Below are 27,828 nucleotides of genomic sequence, written 5' to 3'. Positions count from 1 at the left end.
GTCTAGTAAGAGTGTCTTGATGACTTTTTGAACCATCTGTTCACTTTTTTTTTTTTTTTTTTTGCTTTTGGTCCTCGGATTAAAGAAGCCTCCAGGTATGTTAGCTCTTCTCATCCCTAAACATTGCAAAACAGTCATCAAAACAAACGAAGACAGAGATGACCAACATCTGCACTTTATCTTGATTCCCAGTCCTCCATTTATCTATCAGTGTCCTTTGTGGTTTAAGAAATCAAGGACATTGCTATCCTGAGAAGCTAGGGACTGGGATTTTGGGCAATGGTGGGACCTCTTTTGGTTTGACTTACAGTGACCTTTTGCCATCACTGCTGCCTTGCCTACAAGAGTATCTTGAAAAAGGACATATCTAGCTGCTTCGTGATCCAGGAGGGGGCTTTAGAGGGCCAGAAAATGCACAATATTATGGAAATTTGATGGGAGGTAGGAAAACAGAGAGATGATGGTAATGGTGAATATTTCACTCAAGGAGTCTCCTTTCCTAAATGCTACTGTGGGAGTGGGAATCAACATTAGTTGGCATACCCCCATTCTCTCCCATTTGTTTTCCATGAATCAAACCTTAGAAGTGTCTGCCACCCACACTGATGGAGAAACAGATGGTTTGCTCATGCTGTTCCCCTTGCCCTGAACAGGAGATGCCCTCTGTTTATATCACAACCCAAATCTTTTCACCATCTGCATACAGGCTTCCTCCCTTCCCCAGGAGAGTTAATCTTTCCTGCCCTCCATAGACCTCCCATATGGGAAAATAACTAACACTTGCTGGGCACTTACACAGTATAGCTCAATAAGCTTTCACAAAACATTATCTCCCCAAATCCTTACACTACCCTTGAGGGATTATTATCACTGGTATAAGACAGGAAATCCATGACTCAGAGAAATGGCACTTTCTCAAGGCCACGCTCTCTGAGAGGTCAGGGAGGGAGTCCACCCATTACGGTGCCTAAAAAGTGTCAGCATGTTCCACCAGCTAGCATCAAACAATTCCCCCAGATAAATCTTTTAACCATTTGGTTTATTTTTATTATGTTTCTAAAGCAATCTGTGCTGTTTTGCGCTAACACCAATACAGTACTTGGAACCTAGTACAGGTTCCATAAATATGTGCGGAAGAGTGGGTGCTTCATGTATGATAGTCACTATTGTGAATGTTACTTGACTCTGTGGTTTCATATGAAGGGGCTCCAGTTTTGGATTCAGAGTAGGTTCAAATCATATTCCTATTAATCATGAGTTGTTACCTTTTTGTTTTTGAGTCTCATCTGCAAAATGGGAATAACCATCCCTGCCTCACTGAGTTGTTATTTCACATGTAACGTACTGTGAAGTGTCTGACACAGTGCCTGGCTCAGCCTCCCATCAATGCTGGCTAGTAATAATTATAATTCATATAGGCCAGATGGTCATGTAAACAACTGGAATATAAGCAAAGAGTGTTGTCCCTACGCCAATCGGAACCGCCATAATTTGTGGGACAGAGCTTCAAAGGAGGTCTTCGGCCTCATACTGCAGTTTGGCCAGCCTCTCCCACCCACCTCCACCCACACCCCCAGCCCCCAGCCCCATAGGAAGGCGCTTAAGAAGCTTAGATCCCAGGGGAAGTTGAGCCTCCGATCGGGTGGCAGCGCATGGGGAACCCAGGCTGCACTACAGAGGACGCCGAACGCCAAAACCACCCCCCGGCTCACCCCATCCGCGCACCGGCTCCGCTGCCTAAGTCTGAGGACGCAGGTGGAGGGCGCGGGGCTCCCGGGCGCCCAGGAGGGCGGTGCCGCCGGGGCGCGCTCCAGGCTTGGCTGCAAGCCCCCCAAGAATTAGAAAGCGGGGGCGGCTGCTCAGCGGCTGCTGTGGCCTGGGACTCCAGCTCGCCCCTCCTCCGCAACTTCCCACTGGTCCCATCACCTGGCTTTCTGTCTAGTGTCGGCCCAGGCGGGGTCCCAAGAAGGCGATGCCAGGAGCAGTCGCGCCCCCTGCCCTCTGTGAGCCCGCAGGTTTCGGGCAAGTTTGGCTCAGTCCTTGTCGATACTCCAGGCTCGGCTTCCCTGGCCTCCCCTTCCCTGGCCAAAGGAGATGATGGGACGCCTGAGGTTCTGATCTGGGATAACTGCAGAAACCCCCGGGTAGGACTTCAGCGCAGACGGGACATTTAATGATGTTTAGAAGGGCCTTTCCTCAGTTAGCCCTCAGCTCCCAGGAGGGCTACCCAGTTGGTGCACGGTCTCATTTTGTTTGGGGATGCTGATTTAACTGTGTGTGTGTCTGTGTCTGCGTGTGTGTGTTTGTGTGTGTGTGTGTGTGCGGGCGCGCTTCGGTCCTTCATTCTTTGCTCCTAAAGATTTCTTTAACAATGTTGAAAATCGTTTTTTTTCTTACTTGAAGTTCCTTTTGATTAATTTTCAAGCAGTGGATATTACGCAATAATATACATAATAGTATATATTCTGTATTAAATATTTCTCATTGCTCCTCGACCTGTCATCAGTTTAGAGCCTTGAAAAAAATCTCCATTTTAATATTAACACAAGGTTTTCCCATAAATTTTTTTTGAAAAGTTAGGGAGAGTATACTAACAAACTTCAGTTAAAAAGTGGACAAATGCAAATGTTCTTCACTGCCACAAAGCCACCAAGTTAATGGGTGGTGTTTACGGTTTTGGGTTTTTGGAGAGCAACTGTACAATATCTGTAGGATAGTCTTGAAAGTCAGGTTCCGATCTTTAGCCTAAGAAGGTTAAAAAGCTGGTAAGTTATATTCTTGTCACCCTTAACAATAACTGACCCATAATGCATTGGCAATCTGTCCGTAGATTGTGTGGAATCAGGTAGTTAAAATTAAATTTAGAAAGTTAAAATACTTGTCATCACATTAAAAACACATTACATCAGTTTAGATGAGCTGCAAGTAAATCATCCCCTTACCTTTTAGAAGATAAAAAGTTTAGTGACTACTATTTACACACTTTGAATATTTTATATTAGGGTGGTCATCATCGTTTACACGGATGATTTTCTATGTCCATTTCCAGTCCACAAATATCAGGTTGTTTGTTATGTAGCAGTTAACATTTCAAGCTTCTCTGAAAAGATGTCTTTATATAAAACAACAGAGATAACTGCATATTATCAAAAGGTCATTTAGAGATTTTAAAAATAAAATCATTAGGGACACCTTAAGAAAAGTAGAGCAATGAACTATAATTTTAAAAATGTATATAATAGCACAAAAATCAAAGTCTTAATGGACACTCACATGAGATAGTTCATTTTGTTTTTGTTTTGTTTTAAACATAGATTTCTAGAGCATTAAAAACAATCCTCATAGGTTTGTTAAACCTTTAGCGGAAGATTACAGCCCATGTTTTTGTCTTTGGTGAATAGCTGTTTGTCTCACTTTATTTACTTGGTATTGGATATTTGTCAATGTCATTTCATATCTACAGAAAATTCTTACGCTCTGTGGAGGTAGTGAATGTGTGTGTGCGTGTCTGCCGGAGGTCACATGACGGTTTCATCCTATTTGGTAGAGCAGCTTGACTTTTTTTCCCCTTGCTTTTGGTGATGGTTGTGAGTGCAGAAGTTGATTGACAGATGCATGCCAGAAACCCCCATTCTCCTTTTCAAAGACAACATATGATGGATTGCGATCTCTCAGCGCAGCAGGAAACGGGGACCATGCAAGCTGTAATTGGTCAGGTATGGAGTCAGCCATTTCTCAACTCCCCTTTTTTCCACAAGGGTCTCACCATATGATTCACATAATTCATATTTACACTACCATCTTTCTATCTGTATCTTCAGCTACCTGCCAGTGTAGTGCTGAAAGTGCGAAAGGCAAAAGGCACCCATTAAATCTGACCAGGGAAACCTCAGCTTAAAACTTCAATGCGATCCTTTTAAACAAAAACTAAAACAACAACGAAAACACTGAAGAATAAATCTAATTTATAATTTGGTCTGAATGTTTCTTAAAAATCTATTTTAGAAATTTGCTTTCTTTTTAGATTTTGATCTCTGAAAGAAAGTGCGAGAAGAGAATCAAGTGTTGTTTCCTAGATAGTAGTTAAAATTTTTCTAATGCTGTTCAATATTTTTATTTTGACTGTGTTCTCTCCTTCTCGCTTTCTCTCCCTCTCTCCCTTTCTCCATATGGGAAATATAAATATATAAATACATGTGCCTTGACTTCTAACCCAGATAATGTGTGATTGAGCCCGGTAAATGTAGTAGTAGTCTTGGCTGCTGCAGAGGGGCAGGCTGCAAATTAAACACTGTCACAATCTGAAAGGTCCAGGTGGTCTGCTCGCGCTTCCTAATGCAATCCAGCACAGCAGCTTTAATAAACAGCTCTATTTAGTGCCTCCTCCTTGTATCTAGGGAGGTGAGCTGGTCTGGGGCTGCTGTGATGAAATGCCAGAAGAATATCTCTCAGAGGCCTCACAAGCTGATTTTTAGAGCTTTTCTGCTCTGCCGTCTTTGTCTTCCAAATGGGTCAGTGAGTCTTGCTCTTTCTGTTTGGTGCTTTCTGTGAAGTCAGTAGTTTATGTTTGTATTAAAATGTTTGCGTTGTAAGCTAAATCAGAAGACGAAAAGGATCATTGTATTTTCATTTGCCTTCAGATAACTAAAGTGGTGGAAGGAAGGATAGTACCCTGCTGCAAAGGGAGGGTGATTTTTCTGACTATGATGGGGGTGGGGTAAGGAAAAAGGAAATATACATGGTTTCTTTTCTTTTTTGTAATGTATTTCTGACTAAATTTTTCTAAGTTATCTATGTTTACTTATGGATTGTTAACTCATAAACCAGACTATGGTCACGAATATTTATAAACTCCTCAAAGTTTTTTTTGTACACTTTCCAATCAAGACAAGCTGGCAAGGCAATGACATAAAATTTGTTTGCTTTATGTTAATAGCATGGTGGAAAATATATCATCTTATTCTGTTTTCAACAAAATTATAGAAAAGCACTTCAGAGTTCTGAAGGCACATGGTTTATTAATACCAGCATGCTTGCTTCATAATGTATTTTTAGATGGAAAATGTCAAATACATAATACCATGTTTTCACAGGCTCACACTATTTTAAAAGAAGTAGATATTTGCTTCGACAGAGAAATATTTTTTAAAACTTTCAAGTTAATTTTTGTTCTATAGGCATATATAAAGTGAAGTCTCTAGGCAGGAGAAAATATATAAACTGATTTTATATATTCTTAATACCTGTTTCAATGTAAGTATTCACCGATGAGCAAATACATCAAATATAGCTAAAATAATTGTGGTGTAGGGAATGAAATAAATATCTGTTACAATAGATGACTTTTGCATATTGAAATAAAACTTGAGCCCCTGATCACTGTCTTGTCCTATTTAACAAAACTTTTCTTAGGTTGCAGGTCCTGTCTTCTGTATGGCATAGTTATGGTTTTTAATACTGTGCAGAATTACTGTACTTCAATCTCTAATAAGAATAGGATTTCCTTTTTCTATATATTTCTGGTGAAAAATCAGGAAAGTCACTTGTACTTTGTTTTTCGGTATTGTTTATTGGAAATCAATTGTAAAGGCATATACTTTTTAAAGGCTCAGGTATATATTTAAAAAAATGAATCAGTACATATTTTTACAGATAGTAGGCTTAACTTCTAATTTGTCAGGATTTAAAATTAGTTATTATTACATAGCTCTGTATTTTGTATGTACTGTTTAGTATAATTTTGATCTCTGAAAGAAAGAAAGTGCAAGAAGAGAATCAAGTGTGGTTTCCTAGGTAGTAGTTAAAATTTTTCTAATGCTGTTCAATATTTTTATTTTGACTGTGTTCTCTCCTTCTCTCTTTCTCTCCCTCGCTCCCTTTCTCCATATGGGAAATATAAATATATAAATACATGTGCCTTGACTTCTAACCCAGATAATGTGTGATTGAGCCCGGTAAATGTAGTAGTAGTCTTGGCTGCTGCAGAGGGGCAGGCTGCAAAGGTTCCACATGTCTAAGAACTCTACATGTTAATGACTTCTTATGAATACATTGTAAATAGTTGCATCAAAGTAGTCACATGCTTTCTGAAGGTGTTATTTCTCATAATTTGTTAAAAACGCCTCAAAATGCCAAGTCAGTAAATTACGAAAGCAATTGTGCTGAAGGTTGTAAACATTTCTGTGCTAAAATTTACAAACTAGAATGCCTATTTTTTATTTGAAATTGAAACAGTAAGTATTTAAAAGGAAAGAAAAGTAGAATATTGTCCTATATGTATACCATAAAAGTCAGAAAGTCTATATTGAAACCATATCTAGAAATATAAAAAAGAAAGGTTGTATACATATTTGAAATGAATTCATTTTAATAGTTATAGCACAGATAAGTGTATTTACTCAAATGATTACTTCTAACAATAGGGAAAAGAATGTGAAAATAATTTTTATTGCTCTGCTGTCACTCAAAACCAGAAAGGGATGGTTTATTTTTTAGCTCTTGTCTTAAATATCATCTTATATCTACTCAGCAGGTGTGAACAATCCCATTTAATAATGCAAATGTTTGTGTTTGTTTCTTCTCAAATACGTTTTGGAATAATTATTATTTTTGTCTTTTTTTTTTTTTCCTGTTCTGAGTCCTGTTCCTAGATGGCTTTTTGTTGGAGGAGCAAATAACCAGTTTTCAGTCAGAATATTGAAAGAGTCCCATGAAGTATGAGCTTTAGGTTTTTTCATTCACTCCTAGGATGAAATATCCACAGTTGCTTCCACTGTAGGGAAGAGTAGACTTTTCTGTGTTTCCGGCCATGATCCAGCTCAGGACACAACACTGGCTTCACAGAGTAGAAATTGCTCATATATGCCTTTCCCCTAGGATTTCTCCTCCCCCAAGCAAGCAATTAAGCAGTCTAGTACTTGGAAGAACAAACTCCCTGCCTAGTATATCAAGATGAAGAAACTTGGTTCATTCACACAATTTTTGGAAATCAAATCAGATCTCTGATAGCAATTACCTGTAGTTAGCTTCCTAACTCCTTGAAGGTAGGATGGATTGTTATCCATGGGATGATTTTCAATTCAATTCAATTACACAGTTAATCAGTTTCTGATCGTTGGTTTGATTATCATTTAGAAATGAAGACTTGCATTTCCATCTCTTATGGCCATTAAATGTTTAGTGCTGCATTTCTTTTTTTTGCAGACCTGAGCTTGTGAGTGACAGATTAGTTCATCAGCACTGCGGACCTCCTGTTTTTGTTTTTTCTCATCTCATACAGTCAGGTCACTGTGTCCAATACTCCTTCTGGCACTGCTGTCCCCAGAGGACCTAGGCAGCCCACCATCCTGATGCACAGGCCTGAGGGTCCCGGTTGGCTTCACGTCTATAGACTGACTTTTGCAAATATTGCAGAACATAGGATATTAAATTAGTTGTTAATAAAAACAACAGATGAACCAAATTAGATGAAAATATTTATCAAGTATATCTAAGAGTTTGCTGGGAGTGAGAGAGAGACAGCTGGATAAAGTGATCATGGATGCACTTCCAGCTGACATTGCTAAAGTACTAGTAGAAGAGAGAAGAGACCACACATTCTATATTTTAATAGCATTAGAAGTGCCATAAAAAGCTGTTTACAATTTCCCTTACTGGTACAATGGGTCTTTTATTTTTCAAAGTACATTTCGACCATTTGAAGTGTTGTAAAGTTGTACATCAGAAAACCAATGCAAATGTCTCAGACACTGCTCAGTATGTGTGCATGCATTTGGCTTAACAGTATCTCCATGTATGTTTTCTTATATGGAGATTTTAAAACACACAAATATTTCACTGTTGTAGCATCAAAACAATTAATTTTACATGGAGGTTTGTTTATACCATCCCTTGTTCCAAAAAGTATTTAATGTAGATTTAATAATAATTTGCTTACCTAAAATATGCTCAAATTGATGTGTGATGCAAGTGGTCTAGGGAGAGGGGACATTGGCTTTCATAACACACTTGAAGATTGCCCTCTGTCAATTTAGACTGATATTCGTGCCTTATATATGAAAACGAAACACTGGGGCTAACCTAACCCTCTTTTACTCATGTGAAGCGTAATTCCCATATACTCAAAAAAAGTCATTTTTGTGGGTGTGAATGCCTGTATTTTTGAAACTGACAGATTGCTTCAACAAATTTATGTATTTTGGGAGTGTGAAATTATTACTGCTTGAATTTTATTGAGAATATTTTTTCCCCAAGGTATTATGGATGAATGGTATACTAGAAAAAATACAGATTAATTAAGGGATTATTCTTTCTTATACATACTGGTGCTAGTATTCTTTTGGTAAGTTCCGGACTCACCAAAATTGAATTTGTACTATGTATTGTTTATTGACCTAAAAAACTTCACTTAATATTTCATTCATACTTATAGGAAAGTCTTATGTTAACATTTTGCATTTTACCAGATGGACTTAATTTTTATCAAGTTTAGAATTTTTAAAAATTAAAGCAGACATTTAAATGATAAAGTCAATTTTGTCCATTTAAGTAAAATTTATCAATATAGTAATACTACTATACAATAATGTTAATACTAAACAACAATTAGATGAACTTGGGTCTTGAAACTAAATTTTCTTTTCTATCTCTAAGGTCAATTAATGAAACTCTCTGTACCATTCAATTATCATTTTCAATGCTTAAGAACTTAACACTTTTTGATTCTTACCTCTAACTTATGCAGAGAGGTGGCTGCAACTTTTAGAATACAAATGCTTACAAAAGAAAGTTTGCATGTATTAAGTTTCCTGTGTGTAAAATCTATAATATTTGTTTCAGAGGTCAGTGAAGGATGTTTCTTCATTGGCCTTTTCTTTGCTATGTAAACTGCATATTACCAGTTTCAAGTATTTTTCTCTTTATTGCTTATGAAAATTGGAATATAATTAACATGTCTGCAAATACTGAAAAACTTCACTTTTCAACTGCATTGTGATGTTGTACAAGCTGTTACTCTTTTCTAATGCTTGATTGAGTAGAAAATAAAGTTGTGACATAAAGTGCAAACATGAAAAGATCAGACTTGAAGAAACAATGTGCAAAAAGATAAATATTGACTTTAATTTGAACGCTAAAAGAAAATCCAAATTACACAACTTTTAAATTAATTTGTAATTTATGGCCAAATCTTTACTTGGGAGATAATAGCTGCTCTATATATAATCTCAGACTTGGATTTATGTTCTTTTTCCCTTCCCTCCCTCCCTACATCCCTTTCTTCCTTTCGTCTTTTGTTCCTGCCTCCCTCCTTTCTTTTTTTTTTTGTAGGTGAAATGTGTATCGAATAAAGTAAATTACCAACTCAAGCTTTGCTCTGTTAGCCTATGTAAATTGCTCTGTTGAGCCATATTGTCTTAAACTGATCCAAAATTGTAATCAAGATTTGTACCAGTTTTGCTTTTTACACATTTCTTCTGCATCTCAATTTGAAGAAGGGGTTTTGAGTGAAACACTATCACTACATTTCAGTAAAGATTTGTTTTTCTTTTTATTATTTTCTTTTTCTTCCCAGTTCCGCAATGTGAACCAATTATGGTGAATATTGCTTAATTTTTATTGGAAAAATTCCTTCCTGGTTTGCTGTATGCTTGTGTTATTTTCCACATCCCACTTATAAATGATCATATTATTGTTATTTCAGGGATAGCACTTCTCATAAATGTAAAACCATTGTATCTAAGTAATAGCAAAATAATTGAAAACATCTTTGATTATTTACATTAAAGGAAATTCTCTAGGTTTTAAAACACTGGTTTTTCAGGTTGGCTGGTCTTCAGAAAATAGCTTTTCATTTTATCAGTAGCTTTAAAACCCCCATGATATGAAAGATTCTTTCTTCAAAAGACAGACGTTAGCTGTTGATACTTGGCACTGATTCTAGGTGAAATGCAACCCTATTCCTTTCAACAGCACTTTTTTAATTATAAGAAAAAAAAAAATTGAAGATCAACTGAGCATTCTAACTTTCACCTATTTTCAGCCTTCCCCCAACCCAGGAGGTATATTTTTCCCATGGGAAAAGGTACCCACATAATTTCCAGCACTTCCCTAGTCCTAGGGTCAAAGATGCAAATAAACGTGTTGACACCTTTAATGAAAAGGATATAGTCGCTCAAAAGTATTGCTCTGACATTTTGTTCTCCTTCTTCACTGCCATTTCTCTATCAGCTTTTCTTCTCTTTTCCACTGTGAACCAGAGTCAGTTTGATGAGTAATAAGTGAAAAGCGAAATCTTTGTGGGCTTCCTAGGCAGGAAAGGGCACCGGAAAGAGAGACAAGACCTCGAGCCAAACAAAGCAAAAAGGCAGCAGAAAACTCACCAATATACTTGCTTCTTTAGTTTATATTTCTAAGTTATTTTGTAAGCTAACTTCATTTCACCTAGCAATTCAAATCACACACAAAAAATACAGTGAAACAATACGTTAGCACAGGAAAACTAGAATTAAAAAACAAAGTCTAAGAGAAGGTCTCACAGTGCTTGTGCTGTACACAAATATCAATATTAAGGAAAACTTTTCTTTAAGTCTTTAGAGCTTTTTACAAGAGGTTAACCAGTGCTCCGATGCTGTGAAATAGTACTTATTATTTCTGGAGTTTAAGATGATGTTGACCCTGCATATTTTATGACTTTGATTTTTGATGAATAATTTAAAACTATTTTTAGAAGAAAATATTTATCTCTAACACCTAAAAACTTAGAGAAACAGGTATGTTTTTAAAAGAATACATACCTGTTAAATGGTGTTTTTAGCATTGATCAGAACTCAGGCAAATTCCTCCTCAAAAGAACAAAGTACAACATTTATAGGGAGCTTAGTTTTCAGCGCAGAATTCATATACAGGTTTTTTTTTTAAAGGAAGTAGGTTTTTGTTGAGAGTAAAAGGTAAATATTGTACCAAGACAGAAGCAAGGATACCAGAAGCCGTAATTGATACTGAGGAAATATGAGGAAAGTAGATATTTCTTAATTCTTCAGTTCTTTTCCTCCAAATTGGAAGGGCAGAATGGGCAAGAATGGAGCTGGACACACAATAGTAGGGACTATGGCATGCCAAACTTGCTTCAGACAGAGCTAGTTAATTTTGTAAGTCTTAAGTAATACTAGAAAACAAGCCTCTTTCAACCTTTTCTCCAAAAGGTTGAGAGTTAGGACAAATGTAAAATGCTGCTTAATGGGCACAAATAAAACCAAGAACATCAAACTCATTTCACTTAGTGTCAGTCCTGATGATTCATCATTATGGTCAGGGCGAACTCTGGTCTTTGGGCTGAAATAATTTTATCCATTAAAAAAAAATCCAGAATGTTCCAGCTTGAATCTTATATCCTTAGGGTTACAATATTGAATTCCGAATCGGGAAACTTAATCTTGCAGCCAGATTTGACAAGATGCTGGTTGAACGGTGGGCAGAAGTGATGACTGTGGGATGAAATGCCCTAGGTCAGAATTTGAGAAAAATAAGAGATTTTGTGAGAGTTTGGCTGTGATATAAAAATGCCAAGTTTGAAAATTTCTCTCTGTTCATATCAGCAGATGGTGTTCCAGGGTCTTAAAAGTAAATCTCTGTTGTATTCATTTTCTCTGTTTCAATATTTCTTTAACAAAGTGAGTCTTTACACATTATTAGGTGCATTTCTTAGTGTATTTCTAGAACTGCTAATACAAGAGGTGTTTGTAGTAATATTCAGGTTTCTGGGAACAAAGGCTAATATGGCTCAAATCCCAAACAATCCTACATTGTTCCTAGGTAATATATTAATCCTCAATTCAAGAACTAAAGTTGTGATTTCTTTTCTGAAAACTTTTTTCATTTGTAAACAAACCTATATCTAGATTTCTAGTGACGAAAGAATTTAGAGTAAAAATGAAAATGAGGCAGTCTAGCAATCTAATTCATTAACACACATGCACACTCACAGACATACTTTAAACATTTTAGGAATACTTGACTATTTAACCTCTAATAATCTAAAAATATTTTGTCTCTGTTTTCAATCTTAGTACCTGAAAAAATTATGGTAGATGTTTACTTAAAATACTCCTCTCAACTTGGTTGAGAATGGAAAAATACTTTGCAACTTTTTTGTTTTTGTTTTGAGATGAGGTCTTGCCATGTTGCTGAGGCTGGCTGCGAACTCCTGGGCTCAAGAGACCCTCCCACCTCAGCCTCCTGAGTAGTACTTTGCAGCTTTTAAACATCAAGTTTGTGGTAAGAATTCGAGTACATAGTCGATCGGAAAACTGCAAACGTATGAATATTGCGGTTATTTCCTTCCAAAAACAGGGGGGCTCTTTGCTTTGCAATGTACTGCCATTTGTACTAGTGCTGAAACCTATCAACTGCAATTGCTTTCTCCCTTTCTACCTTCATTTATCAAATAGAATTTAAACAGCTAGTTCAGGCAGACAGTGGAACATCTGTGTAAAAGTGACAGTACATGAACGCAATTCTTATATGCACATGATTGAAGTGAGTTAGTTACATGGTAGACTCCTATGAGTATTTTTGAATTTTTTACTAAAAAATTATAACAGTAATGCCTGCATATGGCAAACCATTGCAATAGCACAGAATAGTATAAAGTGGAAAGTAAAGTATCCTGATTCCACTCGCCACAAATAACCACTGTTAACTATTTCTTATATATCCTTCCAGATATTTTCTATGCATGTATATGCAATCCTTATACAACCCAAGTAGAACTATACTATACATAGAGTTCTGCAACTTACTTTTACATATAAAAAATATTTTGAACCTCTTCTCATGTGACTATGAATAGATCTGCATCCTTCTCTGTAGTACTCCCTTTTATGGATATACAGTGATTTATTTAACCAGTTCTCTCTTGATCTAGCTTTTAAAAATAAGTTAGTCTCTGCAATCAGTCTAACAAGTAGAGAAGTTTCATTTCTCTTAACATAAAAGATTTCAGAATTTTCCAAATAGGATTTGTTTGAGCAAAAGAACTCATAAATAGTGTCTCCTGAGAGAAGGTTAAGTATAATGTTAAAAGTGAAGAGTAGCTTTATGCCACAGGAAAAGATACTTATCATTTATATATTGAACACTCAAACCAATTAACATAGCAATAAAGATCACAATATTTTATTTAGTAACAAAGAGGTAAGAATGACAGAGAATGGCGTAAGGAGCTGGTTCTCAGTCAGACACATTGTGACTTGAAAACCTTTGTGTTTGCTCCAAGCCACCAAACTCAACTGAACAAAATGCTTGTTATTTTCTTTCATGAGCCTCAATGCTGTTTATTAAGAAATTGACGTAGATGTATGTTTCCAAGGCATGATTCAGTTAGTGTATCTAGATTAGTGAAAAAGAGACCAGAAGAAATTCGTGGTAATTAATGTCAGTTAAATTTCTGTTTTCTATGTTTCATATTGTCAGACCAATCCTTCAACCCTGATTCATAAGTTAAATAATGCAGTCACAAGCAGGGCTAAATAAAAACTAATGAGACTTAGCTCCTGAATTCTACTAATTTAGGGTTTTGAAAAGGTAGACAAAGTGTACTTTATTGAAATATTCCAGAGAATGTAAAAAGTTATGTTTTACGTTTCTTTTAGGATATGTCTCTGCTCCTTCTCTTTAATTACATCACCTCACATATACTAAGAAGACAGTAACGTAGGTGGTAATGAAATCTTATATTTGAATAAAAGATGGGAGTGTGAGCTGACCATGCCATCTTTCCCTACACAGACTTCCAGAATTGAGTCTATGGAACTGTCCACTGGGTAGGTGTGTTCATTTTCCCTCTTGTTTCTTCCTTCCAGGTGCTAAGACAAGTATGCTTCATCTGTAGATTTAAAGGTAGCTGGCTTCTTTGCCTGGAGCTTAAAACGGACTTTTAAGAACAAATGGCAGAGTATGGCTTTAATATTAATGATCTTGTTTGAACCTCACAGCTTTAGAAGCAAGTACACATCATCATCCCCATTTTATAGAAGTGGAAGCTGGCTCAGAGAGGTTATGTGTCTTATTTGTAGCCATATTGCTAATGAGTGAAAAAAATGAGACTTGAACTCATATCATTTTCTAAAGTTTCACTCTTTCCCTCTGCCTGCCTTTTAGAACCACCAGAGGCAACCTTTAAAAATCTACTGATGTCAAGGACTCATTCTCTGAAATTCTGGTTCTATTTATCTGGGTGGAGCTTGGGTATTAGTAGTTTTAAAAAGCTTTACAGGTGATTCTAGTGCACTCTATACACCTACGAAAATTGAACAATGTAACCCCTACTGCCCCCCCACCAATCATAAATCAACAGCAGAAAAGGAATGGAGGGAATGTAGTCTGGTATTCATTTCATGTATCCCTGTGTGTCTGTGTGTGTTTCAGTGGGGGCTCTTGTAAACTTTCTTGAATGTCTAATATTTAATACCATTTTTCATCCAGAAAAGGGCTAAATATTTACCCATCCAAAAAACAGCAGTAGTGATAATCTACCAATAAGTGAGCACTTACTAGGTGCCAGGCACTTTGCTGGTATAATTTAATCCTCACGCCAGATCTGTAAGATAGGTACTGTTGTTATTTCCACTTTAGCAAGTAGAAAGCTGAGGCTAAGGATGTGGCGCAAGGCCCCGCAAGACAGTAAGTGGCAAAGCTGGAATTGGTCCGGAGAATGCTGGAGGCTAGGTATAAATCCTTAATCATATGCAAAATCACACAATTGAAACATGGCTGTAACGTTACCTGTGGAAAATGTCATCTCTTTATGAAAGCTGATTTCATCACAGCAACATCTTATTTACTCCCTCCCTGACTTCCTCCTTCCTTTCCTCTTTTTCCTCCTCCTACTGTTGCCATCAATAACTGTTGTACTTGAGCTCCACATGGTGGCCTGGAAGATGATCCTTTTGTAAAATGTAAAATGGTAGACCCGTTGGGGAGTGGAAGGGTGGAGGAGCAAATCAGTGCTCTTTGATAGCTTTCGTCAAAGAGCTGCTCCTAACTTTGAGGCTAGGAGCCACACTAGCTTCAAATAGTTGATGTCCCAATCCTCCATGAGCTATATGCCTTTAGATATGTCTGACTTTAAATACAGTGTCCCAAGTTATTTTCACAAATGAGTTTGTAAGTGCCCCATGTCACAGTCAGATGCCTTTAGACTTATAAAGTAATCTGAGTACAGAGATGTATAAATTCTATGAATAAATAAATTATTCTTTTGTTAAAGAATAATTATTTAATTGTTTAATAATTAAAACTATTCTTTTATTAAAATTATCACCTTTAGTAAATAGGGCAGCCATAAAACAAATAAGATCAAAAGCTGAGATGGTTTCATAAGTGACATAATAGAATAGATATTTGGGATTATAAAATAGCATTTGAGAGAAATCACACCTTTTCATGATCAGTTTTAATAATTCTTGCAATTTGCTTCACTTTGTTTCTCAAAGACAGAAGACATTTTTTAGGGATAAATTATTTGAGTGCCTTTAAGAAGTGATTTGGAAATATCTGTTAAAAGTATTCTTTAACTCTCATTTCTGCATATGAGAGTTTACCTATTAATGCATATAGAGGTTATACAAATAAAATACATCCTGAGAAGTAAGATATATATATATAGAGAGAGAGAGAGACAGAGAGAGAGTAGTAGGATATATATATATATTAGGCACTGTTCTGTGTGTGTTTGTGTTTGTGTGTGTGTGTGTGTGTGTGTGTGTGTGTGTGTGTGTAAAATTCCCATGGGTAATTTCAGGAAAGGCTTGAAAACAGGTTCATATCTTCAAAATGCTGATGGAGTCTGAACTATTTGAGATTCATGGCCTCAGAAACTCTTTTATCTTTTGATAAATTAACATTCTGTCAATCATCTATCATCTGTATACCTATCATCTTTTAACTGATTAAGATTCTTGCCTAAATTTGAAATCAAATTCGACTTATTTGCAAAATAAGTTTGCTTTCTCCATCCATTCATCACAAAAACTCAACAAAATTCTGGCCAAATGTATGTTGGCACTTCTAAATTCATTTTTATGAAATAATTGTATTGTATCATTAAGGATTATGGTGATATGAAGTCAGAGGATTCTACCAAAAAAAGTATATCTTAACTCAAATTTGGGAAAACTTAAGAAAAATCCTGCAGTATTTCTCATATTTTGAATTCAATAAAGGGCATCTTTTATCTGGCTGTTTTCAACTTTTTCCTGTCAAATGGCATTTTAAACATTGTGGCCCTAGAGATGGAGTGGGGCTGAAAAAGAGAACTTTCTTTCTACTTAGTAGTTTGAAATGTTCACAAAATGTTATCTTATTTACATTTAAGTGTTATGAATGTAAGGCCAAATAGAGTGTATTCCTAAATATCTCCTTTCGCTTTCACAAATGATTCAGCCATGCCTGACCTCATGGATATATGGTTAGAAAACAAAATGCTGATTTGGTGAAATAAATCAACATGGTCTTCAACAAAGCACTTACTGCCTTGGAACATCAGAAGGGAACATAATGCTTGGTAGAGACAGCGTCGTTCTTTTTCTTTTTTTGTCTGGAGCCTGTAATATAATATATCTTATATCTTGTACCGCCACCTCTCTACACCTGCATCCCTCCTTTCAGTGATCACTCTGAATCACAGGGAGGAGACATGGTCATTGTTCAAACAGATAAGCTGAGCCTTGATACCATCTCCTCCAAGAGCCCAGCAATGCGGGAAATTGGGTTGAATCTTTTGAGAGGGAGTAAAAGAGAGATGTGTGCTAGAATCCAACACAGTAGACAAGGATACGAGTTGGAGATTTTGTGCATTAAGATCTTGGTAGGTTTTCTCGTCTATTCACACCTCCCTTCCTTCAATATTTCTTGGTGGTTTTCTTTCTTTCTACTTGGACCAAATCTTTATAAGAAATAGAGATTTAAAGGAAATATTGAAGATAAGAGACTATGCTGCCCCCTGGTTATGTGCTTAAAGTCAGCACACTAACTTGATACCACAGCACAAATTATGGGCTCAAATTATCAATATGCTTATGAATAAATGAACAGAAGAGTATGTCCCCTGACTTAACCAATTATTATTTATGTTTAGGAAGAATTACCATTACACATTAATAAAAAGATAAATACGTGACTCATGCACTCATTTTATTCTATTAGAGTTTCAAGGAACAATAAATAAGACCCTTTCTTTAATTTCTTAGTTTGTTTTCATTTAATACTTATAAATCTCATTGAAAACTGTGGCTTTAGACCTGCAACCAAATTGGTTTGCTAGCATCTTGTGCCCTGCATTTTGATCTTGGTACAGTCTACCAGCAGAAAGTTTGGGTCTGATGAAGAGACCCATTAACCCAGGGTTTCTGCTTCCTACCGGGAGTGGGACAAAGAGGGAAAAGATCAAATTCACATATAGGACTAGAGGCCATGAATGTCATACTCTTGTCACGCACCAATGTAATAAAGAATTGCTCCTTGCATGGGTGAAAACTATGTTCACATGAAAACCTGAGACTAGGGGAACAGGGTGCCTCCCACCTTTCTTTATCTGGGCAATTCCTTCCAACCAATTTTTTTCAGGAAAGAGTGATATTGGTGTATTATTGAGGCCATTGTCAGACTGAAAATCCAAGCAAAGGGTCTTGAATAGAATAGAATTACAGGCTCTTTGTATTTTCAGTTTAGACTGGTGCAGAGATGTTTCTTTTCCTTTCACTTCTCTTTCTCTCTCTCTCTCCCTCTCTCTCACATCTCTATCTTTATCTATCTTTAACTGTATAACATTTTCTCTTCTGTCTCCATACCCCCTCCCTCCCTTCTCTACAATGGAATTGGCCCATAATCATCTTAGAACAGGTGAAGAGTTGAAAGCACTGCTAGAGACCACACAGGTTGTTTTTTTCTCTTCATACTCAGCATCTTACTCCTTCCCCTTATCTCCTACTTCCCATACAACTCCTAAGTCTCTCTAGAGGTATGTCCTGGCCTGTAGTGGGAGCTCAGTAGGCACTATGGAATGACTGCTTCGTTACAACTGTCACTCTCCTAATTTATACCTCAGTAGAATGCTCATCTCAAGTGGTTTTGAAGCCTCAAGTTGCCTTTGCTCCATTTGTTGCCTCTCAACATTCCTTGTCTGGGAATTTGTTTTTTGCGCTCTGCTCCTAGCTTCATTTCAGAGTGTGTAAATGAGGCTATCCTTGAAAACAGTCATTTTCTATTTTCATATGATGTCTAAAAGGAAAGGGCTTCTCAGCCATGGTTCCTTATTCATACTGCATAACACGTTTAATTTAAGCAGCCACCACCATGGTATCCAGCAGATGCTTATTTTTAGGAAGTCATAATGTTGAATCTTAAAACGTGAAGCGGGGACACGAGGTTCTTTGTAACAGATCTTAAAAGACAAAGGGGAGTGGAGAATGAGGACACAGAGTTTGTGTTCCAGGAGTTTACATTGACTAGATTTTAAGTTACATGGGGACCAGATAAACAAGGCATGACCAAAGGAGCATGACTGCAAAACAGCTTATAAAGCCAATATCATTGTCTTCAGGGATTTCATGAAAATATTCTTCTATTTTTTTAGCGGCAAAAACAAATCTGTACTAACACTTTGCCACCTTTAAAACATAGTCCCTGAAATATTACTCTGGGTGGAAATATTGTGTTACTATTCACTTTAGCAATGTTTTATGCAGTACAAGTGACTGTGAATAATTTTCATTTTTCTACAGTCTGGGAAATGGATTATTCAAATCATGTTTTAAAACTTTTAATACAAAAGGCCACAGAAGGGTATGTTAATTGGCAGCTTCATGCGTACTTACAAATTGACAAAGTTAATGAATAATAAAATATAATGAGTAAAGAGATTATTTTGGTAGTACTTGGAAACAGTGACTTGAGGTTAGGATCTACTCTAGTTGGTTCTTGAATAATATTTTCTCAAAATAATGTCTAAGTAAAGTTATGTTAATGGACTATTTTTTATTTCTGTGTATAAAGTTAAGCAAATAGTAATATCTGATCACTTAACATTTAATTTTTTCTTGGTTTTTCAGCTCAATTTTCAACATAGTAGTGAAGCTTATTTATACATATACATATATACCTATATATTGTACATATACATATTACCTATATATATTCTTTTTAATGAAATAAGTATTGCTGTTCTGTATAACAAATTAAGGAAAAAGGAATATAGGCAAAGGTAAAAAGAAAATAAGATTTTAGACTAGATCAGTAAAAAAATGCAGTGTTGATTGGTTTCATTTATTTGAATGAATGTCATGCATAACAGTTATAATTTTCAAGTTTTAAATTAGGATTGTGTAACATTATAAAGTATAAAATGGTATCTAAAAATGTCAGAAATAATGTCTGAGACTGAAATCGGGATTTCTCAGGGGTTGCAGGTTTAAGTTTATGATTCCAGAAATAACCTAAGGGAAAATCTGTCTAGCACTTGAACTGACACTGAGCAACACTGATATTTGAATTGCAGGATTTTAAACACACATACACACACACACACACATAAGTGATTCATATATTTTTTTTAATAGTATATGGAAACCTTTTTTTTTTTGGTCTTTTCGCAAGAAGTCAAAGCTTGTGAAATGCGTAAAGTACTTGAAGTTTAATGCATCAACGTAGCATTCCGTGGAAGAAGAACATGCCTGGTGTTCTGAGTGCGTATTTCGGAGCAGTGGCCAAACTGGAAGAGTCCTGAGTCCTGTTCTCTGGGCACTTACATCACAACTCTCAAGCCACTTCTGACTGGTCTCTAAGCATAAGATCTTGTTGGTTTAGAAAAATGGGAAAAACAGAGAATATTCTTTGCAAAATTCTCTTTATATGTACATTTATTTTCTCTGAAGAATTTTTAAATGATCAAGTCTTTTCTCTTTCCCTCCTCTATTTATCTCCCCTCAAGCCCCTTTTCAACAGTCATGTGAACAATACATGCAGTCAATTATTGCTTTACTCCTCATTGCAGTTAATAAATTACCTGTGACATCTCCTAGACCTTGCAAGTTCCCAAGATTGGGGTGGTGGAGGGAATCTTCTCCCATGTTCTTTATCAGGTACATTCTAGTTTCAGCTGTCCTATGTGATTAAAGTGTACTTGAGTGAATTTTAACAAGTCAGGAAGATAGGGTTGCAGTGCTCAGGTCCCAATGAGAGGAGTTTCCCAATGAGAGAAGTTTACGTCACATACAATATGATCTCATTTTTAAAAATCATACCTATATGTAGACATACAAATATTTTGATATTTATTGAGATGTCATGGAATACATAAATGCCATTAGGAGATCTGAACAAATTTAAATAAGTATTGATATGTTCTGTAAAGTATTTTCAATGCAAGAAGAATTTTAGGAAAATTTAAGCAGTAAAGATATTCTTGGTGTTAATCACATTTTTTTTTTTTTTTTGAGACAGAGTCTTGCTCTGTCACCCAGGCTGGAGTGCAGTGGCATGATCTCGGCTCACTGCAAGCTCCGCCTCTGAGTTCAAGCAATTCTCCTGCCTCAGCCTCCCAAGTAGCTGGGACTACAGGCGCCTGCCACCACACCCGGCTAATTTTTTTTTTTTTTTTGTATTTTCAGTAGAGACTGGCTTTCACCGTGTTAGCGAGGATGGTCTCGATCTCCTGACTTCATGATCCGCCCGCCTCGGCCTCACAAAGTGCTGGGATTACAGGCATGAGCCGCTGCACCCAGCCGGTGTTAATCACGTTAGTTGATATAAGGGTGAGTTGGAAGAGGGCAAGAGAAGAAGGGGTAGACCAACAATTATGCTTAATGACTCAACAGTGGAGAACATAGCAATGGGCATCAGAGGGTTAGCTTCAGGAGTCAGATGATGGAGTTAAGTAGAAGGCATTTTGGGGTAGATCCTAATAGCATCTCCCCTATATAGGCTTCTTTACATGACATTTGAAAAATGTGGAATATACTGTTAGGCTACAGAGGGAGAAATTCCCTCAGTCCTTGTAAAATTGTAAGGTCCCAATGGATACTTTTTTATTAGCTACTGGAGGCAGGGGCCATATTTTCCCACAGCCTGTAGCACAATTCTTTACACATAGTAGGCACTCAATAAAGATTTGTCAAGTGTATGAATGCACAGGGTTTCCATAAAGGCATGATCCAAGGCTGTTCAGGTGGTTTTTACTCCATTTTTATCGCCATTCAGAACTTACAGCTCCCATAGCAACAATAACTTGTACCCCTCAAGCATATGTAGTATTTACTATTTCTGTATGTGGTGTCAACTTTCACGTCATAATATACTATATGTGTAACTGGTTAAGTTACTGTTGTTGTGGGAACCATAGGCTTTTTCCCACCTAAAATAAGCCCTTGCTAGCCATCCTTGTCTATGCAGAGGTGACAACTGTACGACCTTTCCATGACTAACTCGTCTCACTGACCCTAGGCCTCCTGTTTGGTCGACACATCCAATGACAGGTTTACGTGCTTTTTGTAATGATAATGCTGTTCTTAATAGTCTTTTTTGCTAGTAACGCTGTGACATTAATATTTTGAAAGCCCACTTTTAGATTTATTATTGCTTTGTTGGGGGGTACCGTTTAATTACATGTACATTTTGAAAAGGGGATCAATTCAATAATCAGTCTGGTTATGAGATGTTCCTAGGCATGATGGCATGGAACTAATACGTTGTCTTATCCTGTCTCATGCCACCAAAGATGAAATGTACTTGATTTGTTCCCTTAAAGTAGGTACTAAAACTTTTTATCTTCTGTTCATAATGAGAGATTTTTTAGAGGGAGCTTCTTGAAACCTGGAAAAAATAACCAGCCCTCATTTTAGTTCATTTTGTAGTTCATCTTTGTGAATGGCAAGCTAAGGAAAGTGGACAGTGGACAGTGAGGGGTCAGTTAGGGTAACTCAAGTGGAGTTAAATGCTTCTCCTCTCCAGGTGCCAGCAAGCATGTTTGGGGGGACATTGGAGCACACTGTTTAAGCAGATTGGCCTTGAGCCAGCAGAATTCTGTTTGTGTTACTTGAAGCTTATAGATATACTCTTGGGAAAATCCTCAGAATATGTGTGCTTTTCTAAATGGGAAGCCTCTTACTGTTTAACACTGATTCACTTATAAGGCTTTTACTTCTAGTGATCACTTGTACTGTCTAGTGAAGCAAATACAATATTTTTACCAATGTTTATTACACAACAGCCACTAATATCAGACTGCTTTCCACTGTCTATCTTCTGCTAAATGTTCTCTTCATTTCTTCTACATCTCCACCCTCTCCATTTTCTCAACACACACACACAAACACATACACACACACACACACACACACACCCTCCCAACTTACAATGAGACAGTAATCTCTCTTATGCATTCATAGCCCTGGCCTCAAGACCAATTTTTGTTTCCCCCAATGCTATAAATTGGGTCACTCAAATATATTTGTTGAAATGGAACAAAAACACTCTGACATTTTGTTTATAGAGTATCTAGAAAAGATCAGGGTCAACAGAGACTTGTCTTCCCACTCCTGTCCTTTTCGTGTCTTCTTTGCCCCATGCACAGGGTCTCCTGTGCACTGTTGGTCCTTCCTTATCAATCACGTGGCCTTTCCTTTTCCTTAGATCTCCCAATACCTTGGTCCTTGGCAAGCTAAAAATGACCTGCCCAGTGTTGTTTGTTCAAATAATCTGTAACTGAATTAATACCTAGGTATTAATATGTGAGTAAACATGCAGTATTTATCATTTAAAATGAGTTTCATGGCATTACAGTATATTATCCTTAAAGATTAATTTAATGGTGGAAATTTCATATTGGGAAGGTAAGAGAGATGTTTTTGAGTGAATAGTTCCTTACCTCTTAACCTGTGTGACCTATCAGGTTACTTTTCTACCTTGATGTTCTTGATTGTGCCTGCACAGTTGGTAAATAGTTTAAAATGACTTATGGGTATAGCAGCGTTAAATTTCCATAATGAGACAAAATATACTAGAAAGATCATTCTTTAACACAGGCCATTTTGATTTTTTTTTTTTTTTTTGCATTGGGTTAGAGTTTATAAACAAAGAGTTGATAATAGGTGATATATTATTTAATTCATGTGATTTTTATCAAGTACTTGTTATGGGTCAGGCATCTATCCTGGGGATAGATTACTCAGATAACTGTGGTCCCTGTTCTCACCTAGATTGCATTGTAGACAAGCAAACAGATGAGAAACAAGTAAAAAAACAAAGGAGAATCTCAATTTGTGATATGCACCAGAAAGGAAATGAAAATTATTACTAAGCTAGTGAATTATGATTGAGGATGGGAAATCTACTTTAGATGAGGATACGTGGGAAGACCATGTCTGAGCTATCTCCTAAAGGTTGCGTGGTCAACCTGTTGACCACAGCTGGTGATGCCATGGGAGAAATGGTGATAATGGTGGTGGTGGTGGTGATGGTGATATGATATTGATGGTGATGTGATGATGACATAATGGTGATGGTGATGTTGGTGATGGTGGTTATGTGATGGTGTTAGTGATGGTGATGTAATGATGATGGTGATGGTGGTGATGTGATGATAGTCATGGTGACGCGATGATAGCCATGGTGACGTGATGATGATGCTGATGGTGACGGGGATAATGACGTGAATGGTGATGACGATGTTGGTGATAGTGATGATGTGGTGGTGATAGTCATGGTGATGTGATTTGTTGGTGATGTTGATGGTAATGTTGATTATAAGCCACAATGGGGTTTAAAACTAACCTGTGGTAAAAATAACAGGGCTATGTCGAATGTAACTCCTTGACATATTATCAAAGAAGACTTAGAAATAACAGACAGGGTGATATTAAATAAGTTGTTCAGTGTTACCTTTGGCTTTAAACAATTTACTCTCGAATGTACACTTCGTGGCAAAGGAGCAAGCAATACTTCTAGAGTTTATGCATTTTCTTTGATAGGTAATGAATTCTAGGAGAAACAAAGTGATTGCTATTACTCTGTTCTTCCTTAGGCAAAATCCAGAGATTTTGAAACCAGTTTGTTAATATAAGGTTGATTTTGCCTTGAGGTTAGTGATTTACAAGTTTTGTTGTTGTTGTTGTTGTTTTCGAGACAGGGTCTCACTCTGTTGCCCAAGCCGGAGTGCAGTGGCACAATCTCAGTTCACTGCAATCTTTGCCTCCCGGGTTCAAGCAATTCTCGTGCCTCAGCCTCCCAAGGGGCTGGGACTACAGGCACGTGCCACTATGCCTGGATAATTTTTATATTTTTAGTAGAGATGGGTTTCACCATGTTAGCCAGGCTGGTCTCGAATTTGTGGCCTCATGTGATCCACCCACCTCAGCCTCCCAAAGTGCTGGGATTATGGGTGTGAGCCACCACACCCGGCCAGTGATTTACAAAGTATTAAGGAGAAAAATAACATTTTAGGGCAATAAACTGATTACTGACTTACTGCTTTGCTAATTTATTGATTTGATCAATTTCTTCAAGTGACTACAAGTTGCTTTTCCCCTCGGGGGAATTTTTGAATTTTTTCTGATGCGTATCTTCTTCCCGGCCTTGCCCTTTCCTCTCTTCCTTTTCCTCCCTCTCCTGCCAAAATGTCCTCAGCATAGAAATATGAAGGTTTCCTTTATGATTTAGTATTAATATTAGACTATGAAAAGAGCGTTTTAAAATTTACTGAGTTGCTGTTAGTTATACTAAGCCTCATTCATAATCTGTGGGACAGCACTTATGGAAAGCCAGCACAATTAAGTTATCTTCGTTTCCGAATCTGGAAGACTTTAATGACATGGAAAGAATCTCAGTTATTTAGTTAACCAGACAAAGCAGATTGTAGTACATTTGTACTACATGCTTCTGTTTTATAAATAATACAGAAAGATGAGATGCATATCTAAATATTTATGGATGTGTACAAAAAGCCATCAAGGATATACTAAAATGTTAATCTCTTACTTGTAGGATATTTTGAAAACATTTTCCTTTTTTTTCCTTTTTCTAACTTCAAAATTTAAATTCTAAAGTTCAAAAACAAAAAGACGATTTTTGAAATAAACCACAAAAATAATAAGTTGTTTTCACCTTTGACCTAGTAATTCTACTTTTAGGAAATACTCAGAGACCTGGATAAAGAAATTATATTAGCACTCACACACAGAAAGGAAGCATCTGATGTCTTAAAAGAAGGAAGTGATTGGGCTGGGCGCGGTGGCTCATGCCTGTAATCCCAGCACTTTGGGAGGCCGAGGCAGGCGATCACAAGGTCAGGAGATGGAGACCATCCTGTCTAACATGGTGAAACCCTGTCTCTACTAAAAATACAAAAAAAAAAAAAAAAATTAGCCGGGTGTGGTGGCAGGCACCTGTAGTCCCAGCTACTCGGGAGGCTGAGGCAGGAGAATGGTGTGAACCTGGGAGGCAGAGCTTGTAGTGAACTGAGATTGCGCCACTGAACTCCAGCCTGGGTGACAGAGTGAGACTCTGTTTCAAAAAAAAAAAAAAAAAAGAAGGGAGTGATTAAGCATATTAAATCCATAAATCATGTGACATTACAATTGTTTTCAAAGAAATTGACCTGGGTATATGCTTATGATATAATGTGTAATGTTAAGTGAAAAAAAAAATAGCTTATGTAGTATGGTTCTAATTATGTAAATTTTAAAAGTGTAGAAAAAAAGACCATAAATAAATAACCAAACTTTCGGCAGTGATAATTTTTAGGTTTGGGGAATCTTTTTTTTTTAACTTTTCAACGAATAGACATTCCGTTTAAAATGAGATATACATATAAATGTTTATATATTTTTTTCAAAGAATCAGAATAAAATCTCTGATAACAATTCATCTTGATGTTTTGGTAATAATAATTGGGAAGGCCTAGAACATATTCCTTTTCACTGTGTTCACCCAGTGCCTTAAGGAAACAAATAAGAGCCTCGAATTTCTTGGACACTTCTTATATGCTGTTTAAACTTCACAGAAATATTTTTAAAAATCTCAAGCTTTAGGGAGTTGGATTATAAAAGCAGCTATAGCTTGGACATATTATTGTCAGTATGAGTATTAGGCACATTTGATTATCAATACGGTCAACTCTACTTAGTTGGTCAGGACTGTTCAATCAGATTGATAGACAATAGAAGATTTTCCTGTTTCCTTGCATTCTGGACATTTTGAATGAGAATTTGTTCCACTAAATTGGTGCCTCTGTTAAGCTCCAGGACAAGCCCAGTGAATGAGCTGACTCAATTGTTTAGGCATCTTTGGACCTTTGAGTTAGGGGAAGAAAACTGTGGACTAGCAGTGCCTATGCAGACGAGGCCCTCATTAAATAAATGACGGGCACCTAAGGCACATTTAGTCTTGTCCGCACTTCATCCCACAGTTTAACCTGGAAAGTTGGTACTTTATATATGTATATTATTTACATGAATGATACTTGTCTGGGACTAAAAAGTAAAATAGGAGAAGTAGTTGTATTAACAGTAATAAAAATATACTGAAAATCAGGGCTGCCAATTATTGGTCCACCTGCTGTGCTCCAGGCCCTGCAAGAGATGCTGGCATTTGTCTTCTCGTTAATCAGTGGTGCCGCCCTGATTTGCTACAGGACTTGCCCTTTCCTGAGGATTCTAACATGTGAAAAGACACAATGGCCAGGCTCTCAGCACATATGGTGTCTAATGCTCTTCAACCCCTTCCACCTCTTGTTTTTGGTCTGTGCCCTGATGGTTTTCCATCTCATCTGTGGCAGATGAGATTCAAGGTGAGAGAAAGAACAAATCCTATAAGGTAATTCTGTCACTCACCTCATCTTCATAATCTTCCCTGAGCCTCCTCTGCTGCTCACCCTGGTATTGATCGTGTCACTGGCTATAGCAGACCAAAGCAGGGGGCTGCAGACCTTTCCTCACAACCCTCGCCAGTGCGCCTGTTTCAGCTCCAAGAAGAAAAGCCTGCTGTGAAAACAATCAGTGCATTTGCTTTAGATCTAAGTGATTCCAACTAGGTCGATGCTTCATGCTGATGTGTTGAAAACATTTAAAAAATTTCTCAGAGTTTGATTTCCACGGGAACATTGTGGCATGTGTGTCAGTGTCTGCAGTTGTTATTTTTCACGAACGCAGCCGACAACTGCTTCCTGCCACAGCACACAAAAGCAGTAGGAAAACGGAGGCTTTTGTCTGTATGGATATTTACTATAAATGCTTTTTGGGGAAAGGGAGAAAACTGTGTGTGTGTGTGTGTGTGTGTGTTTCTGTTGTGTGTTGTGTGTTTGCGCACATGCGTGCAGGCACGTGTGCATGTGTATGTAGGTTGGGTTGATAGCCGCGTGCTATCTTGACCTGCCATCAAAGAGGTTTTTGTTTTAGTTTTTGGTTTTTTTTTCACTCCTGAAGTGAATAAGATCCAATGTTGATAGGGTATAAACGCAAGAGAATGGACTACTGTCTGGTTTGGGTTTGAGTTTTGAGATTTCCTTTGTTTTGGCACTGACTTTCCTAGACAAATAATTCATAATAATGCCAAGAGTTGCTTTATCTTCTAAAGGATCTAACAGATCTCTGCAAGTTTATGTTTATATACAGAAACAACTGGACATTTTCATCATATTGTGGCATGCAGCAGTAAAATGGACATTATGAAAGGGAGCTATCCTCACACAAATTCATATGTATTTAATCTCTGACAGAGATTCAGGATAATATTTAATTGTAGAATCTAAGCTAACGAGTTTTCCACCTGAAAAGTAATCTC

The 27,828-nt window shown here is 37.0% G+C and overlaps 1 protein-coding gene across 1 annotated transcript in view; it reads left to right on the top strand.

The window, feature by feature from the left end:
* Nucleotides 1-3,611: 3,611 nt before the first annotated feature.
* Nucleotides 3,612-27,828, top strand: part of POU6F2 (POU class 6 homeobox 2) — a 478,158-nt gene continuing 453,941 nt past the window's right edge. The window contains exon 1 of the mRNA XM_054495337.2: nucleotides 3,612-3,716. Within this exon, the coding sequence (XP_054351312.1) occupies nucleotides 3,612-3,716 (105 nt within the window). The remainder of the gene's footprint in view (nucleotides 3,717-27,828) is intronic.

Source organism: Pongo pygmaeus, chromosome 6 (assembly GCF_028885625.2).
Source record: "Pongo pygmaeus isolate AG05252 chromosome 6, NHGRI_mPonPyg2-v2.0_pri, whole genome shotgun sequence".
In the NCBI taxonomy this organism is placed as follows: domain Eukaryota; kingdom Metazoa; phylum Chordata; class Mammalia; order Primates; family Hominidae; genus Pongo; species Pongo pygmaeus.
The sequence above is the reverse complement of the archived record's forward strand: the minus strand, read 5'-3'. Positions and strand labels throughout refer to the sequence as shown.